Below are 13,354 nucleotides of genomic sequence, written 5' to 3'. Positions count from 1 at the left end.
AAGTAAAACATTTTAAATATTTACGTATTTATTTTCAATATAATGTGACTTGGTCTACCCACCGAAAGTATGCAGTGAAATCAGCCAACATTAGTGCATCGGCTATAACACATTTTTTTAATGGCAGAGGTAACCAATTTGTGCCAGCTGCCATAAAAATTTTCAAGGCCAAAGTGACGTCACAATTATTATACAGCGCCCCGATTTGGATTGGAGCCCTTGAATGTGCTACTGAATGGACCCAATCCAAATTCCTGTGAAAAATTTTGGGTATGCCGGAATGTGTTTCATATGCAGTTATCTGCTTGGAAACTGGCATGTCTCTAATTGAAACTAGTGCATGGCTTATGACTGTCAAATTCTGGCTACGCTTGCATTACAATCTCGAACCTGGGAGCTGTATGTTGCTTTTATCGATCTTTAAGCCACATTTGACTCTTATCTCGAGAGAACATCTGTGGCGTAAATCAGGGATGTCAAACATGCGGCCCGGGGGCTGGATCAGGCCCTTGGAGGGCTGTAATTCGGCCCACAAGGCCCTGTTTCCTACTTCCTTTTCCAGTTCTGCTGCCGCTGCTACATCACAGCTTACTTTACCAGACTCTCTCAATCACACAGGAGAGATAGATAGGCAAGCCTCTCCTGTGCGATTGAGAAAGTCTTGTAAAGCACTGGCTGAGGCTCTTCCCCCTCCTCCTTCCAGGGGGAGAGAGGGAACCAGCCAGAGCTCGTTTCCTGGCCAGGCTGCCTCAATTGTATTCAGGAGACAAAGGGAAACCTTTCTTTCCTTCCACTGGTTGCAGCTCTTTCATGAAGGGAGGCAGGGAGGGAGGGAACGAGTGAGAGCTTGCTTTGCTGGACTGCCTTAATCATATGGCAAAAATACCAGGCACCTTTAAGACTAACAAAGTTTTGTTCAAGGTATGAGCTTTTGTGTGCCTTGCTACAATGTGTTTGTATTCTGTTGGGCTCGTTATGCTGTGTGTGCTTTGTTGGGCTCCTTATGCCAGGGCTTTCCTGGGTGCAACTGGTTTCCCTCCCCCTTTTCACTGTGTTCATGCCCTCATGATCCAGTCTTTCTCAGTAAGAAAACAATGTGAAAGTTAATTGTGTTGGTCTGTGTCCTTTATAAAGTTTATACCTCTGTTACCTGGCATTACATTTTATGACACACATGGCCCGGCCCAAGAAGGTCTCATTTATGTCAGGTCCGGCCCTCATCCTTGGCGTAAATTGAAAAATATGAATATTGACCACAGGCTGCTTGAACGTATAAAAGGTCTTTATACTTACAAGTATGAATATCCGATTTGGATCCCATGGTCAACTATCTAACCCAGTTAAAATAACAAAAGGTGTTTGACAAGGCTGCATCTTGGCCCCACTTCTTTTTAATCTATATTTGAATGATAGACTATCTGCTATAAATGTGTTCCTTTACACCAGAGAGTGGGATGGGCATTGTTAGGAGTTTGTAACTTTTTTTTAAAGTGATGTGCATGAGTTGGCTGTGTTAGTGTTTGACCTTTTGTTCTGTTTCAGGTCTCAGCATCTGTAGACAGTCTTCCCTGTCTGAAAGACATCAGTGACCTACTTGATGGTCACTTGATATCAGAATGCAGGTAGTGAATGGAGGAGACCCTTATTGCCGAGAGGTGATTCGCTTTGCAGTGCTTTGCAGAGCTGTTACACTGGTGCTCCAGGCAAGTGCTCACAATCCAGATTAATGTCAGGGTGAAGTCAAATGTATGGAATGAGGGCTCACTTCTTTCCAATCAGAACAGAGACTCATGCAGACACACCAGAGACAGATCCTTTGAGGGCTGGCAATTCTTTACTCTTGCACACCTTCAAAATAAACTACCTGGGTGTGCCTCCAGTCTTAATTTATGCCTTTCATGAGTTACCTGTCCAGCCCTTGTGGACTCCAGCCATTTACCCCTTTCTCCACATCCTTCTCACTTCCAAGCTCACCAGTGATTCTTACTGTGGTATCCACCAATATGTTTCCTGGTGCCTGCCTGCTTTTTTCTCCCAGACAGACTCTTCCCTAGTGTTAAAGGGTTAGTCCTGGCTTTCTTCCACTTTATTGGAGCTGGAGGTGCTTCAGAAAAGTGCTGGAGGCATCACTTTTATGTCTGGAAACAGTTGCCTCCATCATGGGAGGATGTTTGGCTTGGAGCCTGCCACCATTTTATATTTATCCACAGTGGCAGCCATTTTGTGGTGGTACCATTTCTCAAAATGCCCACAGACTGATAAATTTTGAGGGAACCCTAAAATATACACTTCTTAGTTTTATTTTATTAAAATGTTTATTTTATTTTATTTACTTTGTTTATACCACACCTTTCTCTCCAATGAGGACCCAAGGCTGCATACAACAGTCCTGTGGGGTAGGTTATAAATAGTTGGGGAATATTCTCCTGTTTTCCCACTCATAATGGTAACAAGAAGGCCAACTGGCCTACATTATTAATGGTGTGAAATTTAGCATGGAGATTTGGTTTTGGAGCATGTCTGTTGTCTAGGGCTCAGACTGAGTCTTTAGGTGAGTGAAGACAAAGGAGAAAACTTGGAACTGCTTGTCAGGAATTGATAGCAGTTTGATGTGAGGGAACTGAGGTAAGATGTGGGTTAAGCAGGAGTCAGCAACCTTTTATAACTGAGGAGTCAAAATACCTCAGAATGCAGAATAAGAGAACAACAAACAGCCAGTATGGAAAACCTCTTTTGCATAACAAAGTATACCATTTAACATATCCTGATACATGGATTAACAGTGCACTGGCATAAATCTAGTTTCAGGTCAATAGGCATGTTAGTTTTCAATAGCAGAACAAAATTTGAGTCCAATAGCACCTTGAAGACCAACACAGTTTTTTGGGATGTAAGCTTTGTCAGAAGCTGATGAAGTGAACTTTAACTTACGAAAGCTTATGCCATGAAAGACTTTGTCTTTAAGGTGCTACTGGACTCAGATTTTGTTCTTGCATACATCTGTGCAACGTTCACTGTTGGATTCCAGGCAACTATTCACCTCTATAATTTCCCTTTCTGCAAAGCATGTTTAAGAAGCCCTTTAGTTCTGTATAAAAATCTTTGCTTTCTATTCTCTTCATACATTGGTTATTCTAGCATTCCACCTACCCCTATACAATACCCTAACTTAAAATTCTGAGGGTTTTTTGTTTTGTTTCTTAAGCACTGTATTGGGTTCTGTACTGAGTCATGGGCTAAATACCCCAATGTAAGGACTACTAAGAGCAATCCTCAGCAGGTCTGCGTAGAATCCTACTTGGGTCTATTCAGTGGGTCTTACTCCAGGAAAAGAGTTCTTAGGACAGTACTGTAGGGTTTGTCTCCAATGAAAGTGAAGTAAGGGAGGGAAGGGAAGGAGAAGAGAGTGGGCACGAGGCTGGAGCCAGGTAGCCGGGTCGCCTGCAGGCAGCTGACTGCGGGGGCTGTTGCAGATCACAAGGGCATCCTTAGATAGCCAAGGAACACAGCTCTAAGAGTGTTTGGGTCTGTGGACAGCTTCCTTATAGCAGCTGCAGTTGGCAGGGGGGAGTCTTTGGAAGGCTGTTGTTTGGATAGGCAGGAACTGCGCCTAAACGCCTCCAGTTGCCATGGCAAATTTAAACTTCTTGTGATCCTCATGGTTTGGGCCGAATGCGAGCCAGCCAGTGCAGTTCCAGAGGTGCCATATCCTTCAACCAGCCAAACAAGTCAAATCAGTGAGGTAACGTTTTTGTTATAAAAGTGTAGGCTGCCTTTCTTGGGTTTAATTTCATACGACACAAGGGTTCTCTCTTTCCGTTCCAGCACCAGGACATAATCAGTGTGATTGTACAAAGAAAACCTCCTAGTAGGGTGTTGTGAGTCTTGGGTCTGCTCAGAAAGTTAAATGATTTCTGTTTGGCAGATGATCTCCGGGGGCATTAAAAACCACAGCCTTTGGCATGCTTTTCTGTTAACAATCAGTGTGCTTTGGTGACTTTGGACCATCACCTTCTCTTAGCCTAACCTATGTCATAGGCAATGTTCCCTCTAAGCTGTGGAGTCCTGTGAGCAAAAATTCTACTTGGTGAGCTACTAGCATTAAAGTTGTGAGCGAGCGATTTGGCTCCTGCATGAATTAGTTTGCTCTGGAGCCCTCCTTCCTGAGCTAAGACAAAGATGTGTGAGCCGGAGGCTAAAAAACTGTGAGCTAGCTCACACTAACGCAGCTTAGAGGGAACACTGTTGGTTTGAAGATAAAATGGAAAGGGGGGGGAGCAATGATGTCAGCTGCTTTGAGTCTCCATTAGGATATAAAAACGAGGTGCTGCTGTTTGTGTGCTCCAGTGGCCCTCCTCCCTCACAGCACCCACCCGGAGGAACGCTGTTTCAATGAGCAGGAGGGGGGAATGGGGTATTTTTTTAAGCTGACGTTTTCTTTCCTCCCCCAGGCCCTTTTCAATCTTCTGATCCCAGATCATGCTGCGGACGCCTTCTCTCCACCCCGTTTGTCTGAGCCTGGGCTCTGTGACTGGCTCGTGGAATGGCTGCTGGGCGGCCTGTCACGCTGGGATGCGGCGCACTTCCTCTTCATCGCTGAGCACGGCTACGTGTACGAGCACAACTGTGCCTTCTTCCCTCTGTTTCCCTTGAGTCTACGTGCAGCAGCAGGAACGGTGCTGTGGCCTCTCCAGGGTGTTTTGTGTTTCCGAAGCCGGCTGCTCCTTTCTGCGGTTCTCTTCAATGCCATCTTCTCCGTCTTGGCCTCGTGGGTCCTGTATGAGCTGGGCTGCGTTGTCCTGCAGTGCCGCAGACAGGCCTTCTTGTCGGCCATCCTCTTCTGCATCACCCCTGCCAGTGTCTTCATGGCAGCTGCTTATTCAGAGAGCATGTTTGCCCTCCTGGCATTTGGCGCCATGTGGCAGCTAGAGAAAAGGCGTTTGTGGACAAGCACCCTCCTGTTTTCACTCGCCAGTGGTGTGCGTTCCAATGGCGTGATCAATGCTGGGTTCCTCATTTATGCCCAGACAAAACACTTTGCCTCCCAGCTCCAAACGAGGACTGGAGTTGCACGCTTGCTGGTCTTAGGTCAACTTCCAACCTTAGTAGTGTCTGTGGCCTTGATGTGCACCTCTATTTTCCTACCCTTTGCTTTGTTTCAATTCTATGCCTACTTCTGGTTCTGCAGTAGCAATGTTGGCTCTGAATACGTCGTGCCAAGGCCACTCTTACAGCTAGCTGTGGATATGGGATACCGCTTAGCCTTTTTGAATGGTGCGAAACCATCATGGTGCTCTTGGGATTATCCTATGGTCTATGCCTACATTCAAGACACTTACTGGAATGTGGGCTTTCTCCGGTATTATGAGGCCAAACAGATTCCAAATTTCCTACTAGCTGCACCAACTATCATGCTGGGCTCTTGGGCGGCCTGGTGCTATGTTGCTTCAAATCCCTGGCACTGCCTAACTCTTGGTCTGGCCAGGAGAGAGACTGGAAGAGCAACAGCAGAATTCTCCGCCAAGCCTACTGTTGGGTTTTGCTCTCCTGGTGTATTTGTTTACATCGTCCATTCGACAGCTCTGTTGATACTTGGGACCTTTTGCATGCACGTACAGGTGAGAGATGATACCCTCTTAAAGGTCTTCTCAGGCAGTGTGAATGTTGTGGCTCAGTGGTCTCTGAACAAAAGGATGGAATCTACCTGATGTAGAGCCAGATGGGCCAGTCTCAAGTGGTTGCAGATTGTGAACCCAGCTCCCAAGAGCAGTTTCACAGGCTATGCAGAGACAAAACTAGGTTTACTCTCCAGTGTGCACTCAGCTAAGAAGTGTACCTCTTTGACCTGTGCACTTGTTTCATGACTACATTACGTTTTTAGTTTTTCTAAGTGTACACTTAAAATAATAGCTGATCTCCTAGTCTGTTAATGGGTATCCCTTAGCTGAAGAGCAAACCTACGTTTCTATATATGCTAGGGGCTAGACTAGATGTTATGACATCCGTGGTTGGGATTGAGCCTTCACGACATTTTTAAATGACCAAATTTTTCTCTAAAATGACATTGGCAGATCAAATCTGGGGAAGCTATAATGTCTAGTTTGGCCCCAAGACATGGAATCATAGAATTACAGAGTTGGAAGGGGCCATACAGGACATCTAGTCCAACCCCCTGCTCAATGCAGGATCAGCCTAGAGCATCCCTGACAAGTGTGCTCTGCCCTGTACTGTTAATCTGTGTTCAGGTTAGATAAGCTCAAGGACCTAGGAAGAAGTAGCCTTAAAAAAGCATAAGAAATACCATTCTCCATTGCATTTTTTAAAATGGTTGCTTCTGCCTCATTTTCAGTTAAAGAATGGCTACACAGTCTGGAAGATTCCTGGAGGGAATAAAGAAAGACTTTTGCTTTTTGAACTGTTGGTAGTGGGCCTCCATGATGAACTGGATTGCCTTTGAGTGGCTGGGTGGGTGTTTAATAAAACACACAACCCTGTCATGTTCAACTGGAAACAAGTTCTAGTGAGTACAATGGTGCTTACTCACAAGGAAATGTGACTAGGATTGCAGCTGCAGAAAGTGGGGCTTCGTACTTAGTTGCAGGTGAGAAAGGCATGTCCTGCTGAGCTTCCGCTGCTGGCCCCAAAGCTCAGTCTGCCTCCTCTGCATCTGTGCTCCCACCAGGCTAAAACCCAGGCCCTGTGTTATTGAGCATCACTGCGAGGGCCACTTTGAGACCAGAGAAGGAAGCAGGGCAGGGGTGGAAAGGAGACAGGGCTGCCCATGGTGTGAGCTGATGGGGTATAGAGGGGAAGCAGGGAATGCCCCATTTAAAACTTCCCTTGGTAGGTAGCCTCAGGCAAGTCTCTGTTCTCTCTTTTGTCAGCAATATATCAGCAACAGTACTGGGCTGCCTTAGGGGGCTTCTTATAAGGAACAGTGTATATAAATCCTTAAGAGGTGGTTAGAGTGTTGAGCTAGGATCTGAGAGATGCAGGTCAAATCCCCACTCTGCCCTGACACTGGGTGGCCTCGGACTAGTCGTCTGCTCTCAGCCCCCCCACCTCCCAGGATGCTTGTGAGGATAAAATTAGGAAGGAGTGGTGTGGGCACCACTCTAAGCTAGTTGAAGGAAGCATGGGTTAAAAATCATTGGAGAGTCATAAGAACATAAGAACATAAGAGATGCCAATGTTGGATCAGGCCAAAGGCCCATCCAGTCCAACACTCTGTATCCCACAGTGGCCAGAAATACCAGTGCCATCAGGAGGTCCACCAGTGGGGCCAGGACATTAGAAGCCCTCCCACTGTTGACCCCCCCCCCCCAAGCACCAAGATGACAGAGCATCACTTGCCCCAGAGTCCCTATCTATACCTTGTGGCTAATAGCCACTGATGGACCTCTGCTCCATATGCTTATCTAATTCCCTTTTGAAGCCGTCCATGCTTGTAGCTGCCACCACTTCCTGTGGCAGTGAATTCCAAGTGTTAATCACTCTTTGGGTGAAGAAGTACTTCCTTTTATCCGTTCTAACCCGACCGCTCAGCAATTTCATGGAGTGCCCACGGGTTCTTGTATTGTGAGAAAGGGAGAAAAGTACCTCTTTCTCTACCTGCTCTTTCCCATGCATAATCTTATAAACCTCAATCATGTCACCCCTCAGTCGTCGTTTCTCCAAGCTAAAGAGCCCTAAGCGCCTTAACCGTTCCTCATAGGGAAAGTGTTCCAACCCTTTTATCATTCGAGTTGCTCTTTTCTGCACTTTTTCCAAAGCTATAATATCCTTTTTAAGGTGTGGTGACCAGAATTGCACACAGTATTCCAGATGAGGTCGCACCATTGATTTATATAGCGGCATTATGATATTGGCTGATCTGTTTACAATACCCTTCCTAATAATCCCCAGCATAGCATTGGCCTTCTTTATTGCAGTCACACACTGTCTCGACATTTTCAGTGAGTTATCTACTACAACTCCAAGATCTCTCTCTTGATCTGTCTCTGCCAGTTCAGACCCCATCAACGTGTATTTATAGTTAGGATTTTTGGCTCCAATGTGCATCACCTTGCACTTGGCCACATTGAACCCCATTTGCCATGTTGACGCCCACTCGCCCAACTTTGACAGATCCCTTTGGAGTGCCTCACAATCCTCACTGGTTTTCACCACCCTGAACAACTTCGTATCATCCGCAAATTTAGCCACTTCACTGCTTACTCCCAACTCCAAATCATTAATGAACAAGTTAAAAAGCAGTGGACCAAGTACTGATCCCTGTGGTACCCCACTGCTTACACCCCTCCACTGGGAGAACTGCCCATTTATACTCACTCTCTGTTTTCTATTAATTAGCCAGTTTTTGATCCATAAAAGGACTTGTCCTTTTATCCCATGATTTTTGAGCTTGCTTAGGAGCCTTTGATGAGGAACTTTATCAAAAGCTTTCTGGAAGTCAAGGTAAACAATATCTATTGGATCCCCCTTGTCCACATGTTTGTTCACCCCCTCAAAGAACATTAACAGGTTAGTGAGACAAGATCTTCCCTTACAGAACCCATGTTGAGTCTGCCTCAATAGGTTTTGTTCATCTATGTGCCTACTCATATAAATTAAATCAGTGGTGTCATAGAAGTGTGGCCTTGGGAGCATTTTGATGTCTTCCTGGCTAACTGTTGGCACAAGCAGCTGCAGGCACCTGGAATGGGATCCTGAGAGAAGCAATGTTCTGTTTCACGCTGCGCAGAATTCTGCTTTTGGCGTTGGGGTAAGAAACAAGAAGTCCGTGACCCTGCAGTGACTGGTATAAGATTAGACTACAAAGCTGACTGACGGATTCAACTTACTTTTGGTTTGCTCTTCTGGTGTGGAAGAACAATCAGGGCAGTTAGCGTCATGCAAACCACATCTTGGATCCGTGACATTTTGTGAAAGGTGCCTCCAGGGAAGTTAGTAGGCAGAATGGGCAAGTTTGGGTCTGGACAATAATGTGTGTGCAAGTGAGAGAGCGCAAAGAACATCTGTCATTCATAAATTTCATATGGATTTCATATATCCGTATAGCTAGAGTGCCATTGGTAACTCAGCTGAATCAGTTAACCAGGTCCCAGAGGAGAATTTTCTTTTGGACTATGTTGCTTAGGTCTGTATCTTTCAAGCTGTTCAACAGCACACCACTGTTCCCTGGAAGTGATTCAAGATTATCTGAAAAGGAGAAACAAGTAAGAGGAACTAGGGGTTTCACCACATTATCAGCAGAAAGCCCCCCTACCTTCTTTGTTGGCGTAACAAAGGCTTACTCAAAAATGCCTCCCTGGGACCTTTCTGTGAGGCTGGCAGCCAGAGGCCAAGTATATATTTATTTACTTCATTTATGCCCTGCCTTTTCCAAAACACAATGGGCCCCCAAAGTGGCTTTCATAATTCCTCCATTTTATCCTCATAGCAACCCTGTGAGGTGGACTAGGCTGAGAGTGTGTGACTAGCTCAGGGTAACCCAGCAAGCTTTCATGGCACAGGGGATTTGAATGTGGGTCTTCCAGATCCTTGTCTGACACACTAAGAGCTATACCACATTGGTATACCTGGCAGAATATTAAATTCTTACAGGAGAAGTCCATGGATATTAGCCACAATGACCAGATAGAATCTCAACATGGAGTTGAAGGAATCAAGTGAAGACCATTTTTTTTTGGGGGGGGGGACCAGAGGGAGGCTTTGGCCTCTGCCTTGCTTGTGGGACTTCTGTGTGCATCTGGTTGATGCTCAGTAAAGGCAGATGCTGGACTAAATGTACCATTGGTCTGATTCAGCATGGCTGCTCTTATGCTTCCATCCATGGTTGAGGGCACATGCCAGAACCAGTTGCAGACTTCCAACAGAGTTCTTGCTAGGAGATAAACTTGGTGCCACACAATGTCCTGAGCAGTTGGGTATATCTTCTAGAGCAGTGCTTTTCAAACTGAGTTCAGGAGACATGGGTGAGAATGGGTGTCTTAGAATGTCACTACTGAGGGAGAAGCTTCCCTGAAAAGCAGTTTGCCCTATCACTGCTGATTTTCCTCTGCAATGTGGCTCAATGGCAGAGCATCTCCTTTGCATGCAGAGGGTCATAAATTCAACCTCCAACATCTCCAGTTAACAGGATCATAAGGATCATGTAGGAGGTGATGTGAAAGTCCCCTGCCTGAGACTCTGAAGAGCTGCTGCCAGTTAAAGTAGACAATACCAACCAGTAGTCTGACTCAATACAAAGACAGCGTCATGTTTGGTGATAGTTGAGTGTTGAACAGTAGCAAGCAGCCAGGCCTAGGTGAGTCATGCAAGTTGGGTAGTGGCAAGTTGCACAGTAGTTGCTGGTGAGCCTGGCAGGCCTGGCCCTGATGAGTCCTAACTCTAGTGCAAGAACAGCCCTGGAAAGGACCCGTCCCCATCCCCTGCCTTTTACTGACAGAAACCAAGGCTTGAGGACTGGCAATACTGTTATGTTGCTTAGCAACTCTAATGGCCACTGAGATCTCAGAGGGCGTCCATTTCTTAAAGGTACAGGAATTGTTTGTATTACCGTAGGGGGCTTGCTCTCCCCAAAATACTTTGTTTTTAAAGGTTTCAGATGTTTCTGCAGACCTGGGGCTTTTCTCAGTTTTGTAGAAAAATCTCTCTTGTCTGTTCATGGGTCCAGTCTCTGGATTTTTAAGTGACCACAGATGGGTCCATGTTGAGAGTTAGATATATTGATGATGATACGTAAAACAATCTAGTTAGACCCATAAATAATTCATTCCTGGCATTTTAAAAAATGTGACTCCTTACATGAATGCAAGTACCAATGACTAGGTTTATTACATTAGGTAAATTATGTGCTGCCTCCAGTAATGGTGGATTTCACATTCTTCTTGACTAGGAGTTTGACTGCCCACCTGGGCAGTTGATCAGAATCCTTGACTTTCCCTTGTACCTACCTCAGAGATTATCTTCACCTTCTAATCTCCCATGTTCCTTGTCAAAATTCCTTCTGCATCTTTTATTTCCACTAAATGGCTGTTGCAGGGCACGCCACCCTAAAAATGAATGCATTTGTTATCTATTATTATTAATGTACAAAATAGGGTGTGTTTTTTTTACTCTTTTTTCTCAAAATAACTCAGCAAGGAATCCTATTATCCTGTCCCTGCTCCCATCTGTAGAACAGATGAAGGTTATTATTTATTGGTCATAGTGTTGTTATAATGCACTTTAATGTTACATAAGTAAAAAAGGCCCTGGCGCCTGTCCCCAAAGATCTTATGCTAAATTTCAGTACAGGGAGTACAGGCAGGACAGAGCTCTGAGGAATAGCAAAAATATGCAGCAGTTAAGCTTCATTTCTGTAGAGAACCTATAGTGCCACAAAGTGATAGTAATAGCCATTGGTGTAGTGGGTAGCTCATTTCCATTATTCTTAATTGCAGATTACATAAGGCTTATTTTTTCTAAGATAGTGAAGGTTCCTGAGATAACAAATGAGTAATGTTTACTTTCTTTTTTAAAAAACAGGTTCTTACCAGATTTTTGGGTTCTTCCTCTCCAGTCCTTTATTGGTTCTCTGCCCATCTGCTTCATACCCACGAACCTTTGTTACAGAACAGGGATCCGTCCACATCACATGCTGCACCTCACTTAGATGAGCCCTCCTTGGGAAGGCCTTTTCCTGCCTGGAACAGAAATGAAAACCCTGTGCTAAGACTACTGAAGAACTGGAGACAGACCACTGTTCTCACCCAGTGGATTCTGGGATATGCTCTTTCCTATTGGTTGCTGGGGCTGGCTCTTCACTGTAACTTCTTTCCTTGGACATGAGCGCTTGACTTGCCAGCTGGCTTCCCCATGGGAACAAAATGGCTGGCCACAGTATACATCTTTCAGCTGGGCACTCTTCTGGAGCTGAGAGATGTCTTTTAGGAAGCATTGTTCTTTCATGGTGCATTAAAACGAGTCCACAATGGATATAGATTGTGCATACTTAATCACCATTATGTTGCCAGCCATAGTGGGAAAATTCTTGGATGGCAGCTTTTGTTAAATACAAAAACAGTACACAAAATTTAAAGTGTAAAAAAAAAGAAGCTGCTTTCACGCATGGATGTTTCCCCTGTATGGAGGACAGTGTGCCCCCATATTTTGCAGGAGCTGCCACACAACATTTTGCTAATTCCAAGTAGAATTCTTGGACCTCTTGCGGCTTCTGTTTCAAACAGAGATATAGGGCAGCTACAGGTGAAACTGTCTGTGTAGAAGCTCTCCCTGCAGCCAGTCCAGGGAATTCCACTTTTCCTTCATATTCTTCAGACCTTTACAAAATTTCTTTTCACAGCTAAGCGAACACTGTGGCTCGGCTGTGAAGGGGGGGGGGTGTTACTGGGCTGTTAGGAGACTCTGAGAGATTGTTGGCACCTCTGTGCTAATGGGAAAAGGAGAGGTGAAGCGACAGCCTGGAGACCAGCTATGTGGGCGCCATCCCTGGCAGCTGCTACTCAGCTCACTGGAGCTCCCTCAGCGGTGATGACGTTTTGCTCCACATGTATGAAAGCAGCCATAGATGTCTGTGGAAAAACCTAGTAAAACCTTTGCTGAGTCTGTTGCACTTGGTCTAATATGTACAGTCAGCTGATTCCCGACACTCCAATCACACTCTTGTGTGACCAAGAAGCAGAACTCAAGATGGGTCAACTGTGTGTTGAGAAAGAGCTGTGACTCTAGGAACAGGTGTGATTTTCACAGGTTTAGTATGTCAAGTAGAAAACAGTATGTTCGCACACCAATGGTGTGTTTCAGTATTTCTTGTATATAAATGGTACATTGCTTTAAATAGTATGATGTGTACTACCTGTTTTGATCGACTGAAACACTGTTATCTCTCAGTTGTTAAAAATCTGTAATTTTGTGTTCATTATGGGTGTTGTATAATTAAAAAATGTTGTTAAAAATAAATAAATAAATGGTGCATTGTTGTTGACTCCTATGGGAAAAGATAGAGTAGTACACAGGAATAACATTTGCAGTGATTACAACATCTACCCACCTGTGAGGACACTAGCTGCAGGGGTCTTTTGGGGCCGGAGCGCTGCTCCAGCAGCTCAGGTGCCGGCACAAATGGTGGCGCGACAAGCCCCGCCCCCAGCTCCCCGCGCCAAAGCGCTGGGGCTAGGGGGAGGCCCGAAGAGCCCCGTCACCAGGTCCCCCGAGGCCATGCCGAAGCGCTGGGGCCGGGGGAAGCCCGGAGAGCCCCGCAGCCAGATCCCCCGGGCCCGTGCCTCCCTCCCTCCATCTCTTTGCCATCTTTCCCTCCTCTCCTTTTCTTTCCCTCCTTTTCTTTCTC

The 13,354-nt window shown here is 45.5% G+C and overlaps 1 protein-coding gene across 1 annotated transcript; it reads left to right on the top strand.

The window, feature by feature from the left end:
- The first annotated feature begins 1,550 nt into the window (after window positions 1-1,550).
- PIGV (phosphatidylinositol glycan anchor biosynthesis class V) lies at window positions 1,551-12,382 on the top strand. The gene is made up of 3 exons (XM_015409441.1): window positions 1,551-1,703; window positions 4,452-5,618; window positions 11,533-12,382. The coding sequence occupies exons 1-3, from the start codon at window positions 1,617-1,619 to the stop codon at window positions 11,833-11,835; spliced, it is 1,557 nt and encodes a 518-aa protein (XP_015264927.1). The 5' UTR covers window positions 1,551-1,616; the 3' UTR covers window positions 11,836-12,382.
- Window positions 12,383-13,354: the final 972 nt, after the last annotated feature.

This window comes from Gekko japonicus, unplaced genomic scaffold (assembly GCF_001447785.1).
Source record: "Gekko japonicus isolate JY-2015 unplaced genomic scaffold, Gekko_japonicus_V1.1 scaffold800, whole genome shotgun sequence".
Taxonomy (NCBI): domain Eukaryota; kingdom Metazoa; phylum Chordata; class Lepidosauria; order Squamata; family Gekkonidae; genus Gekko; species Gekko japonicus.
This window is presented reverse-complemented; position numbering and strand designations above follow the sequence as displayed.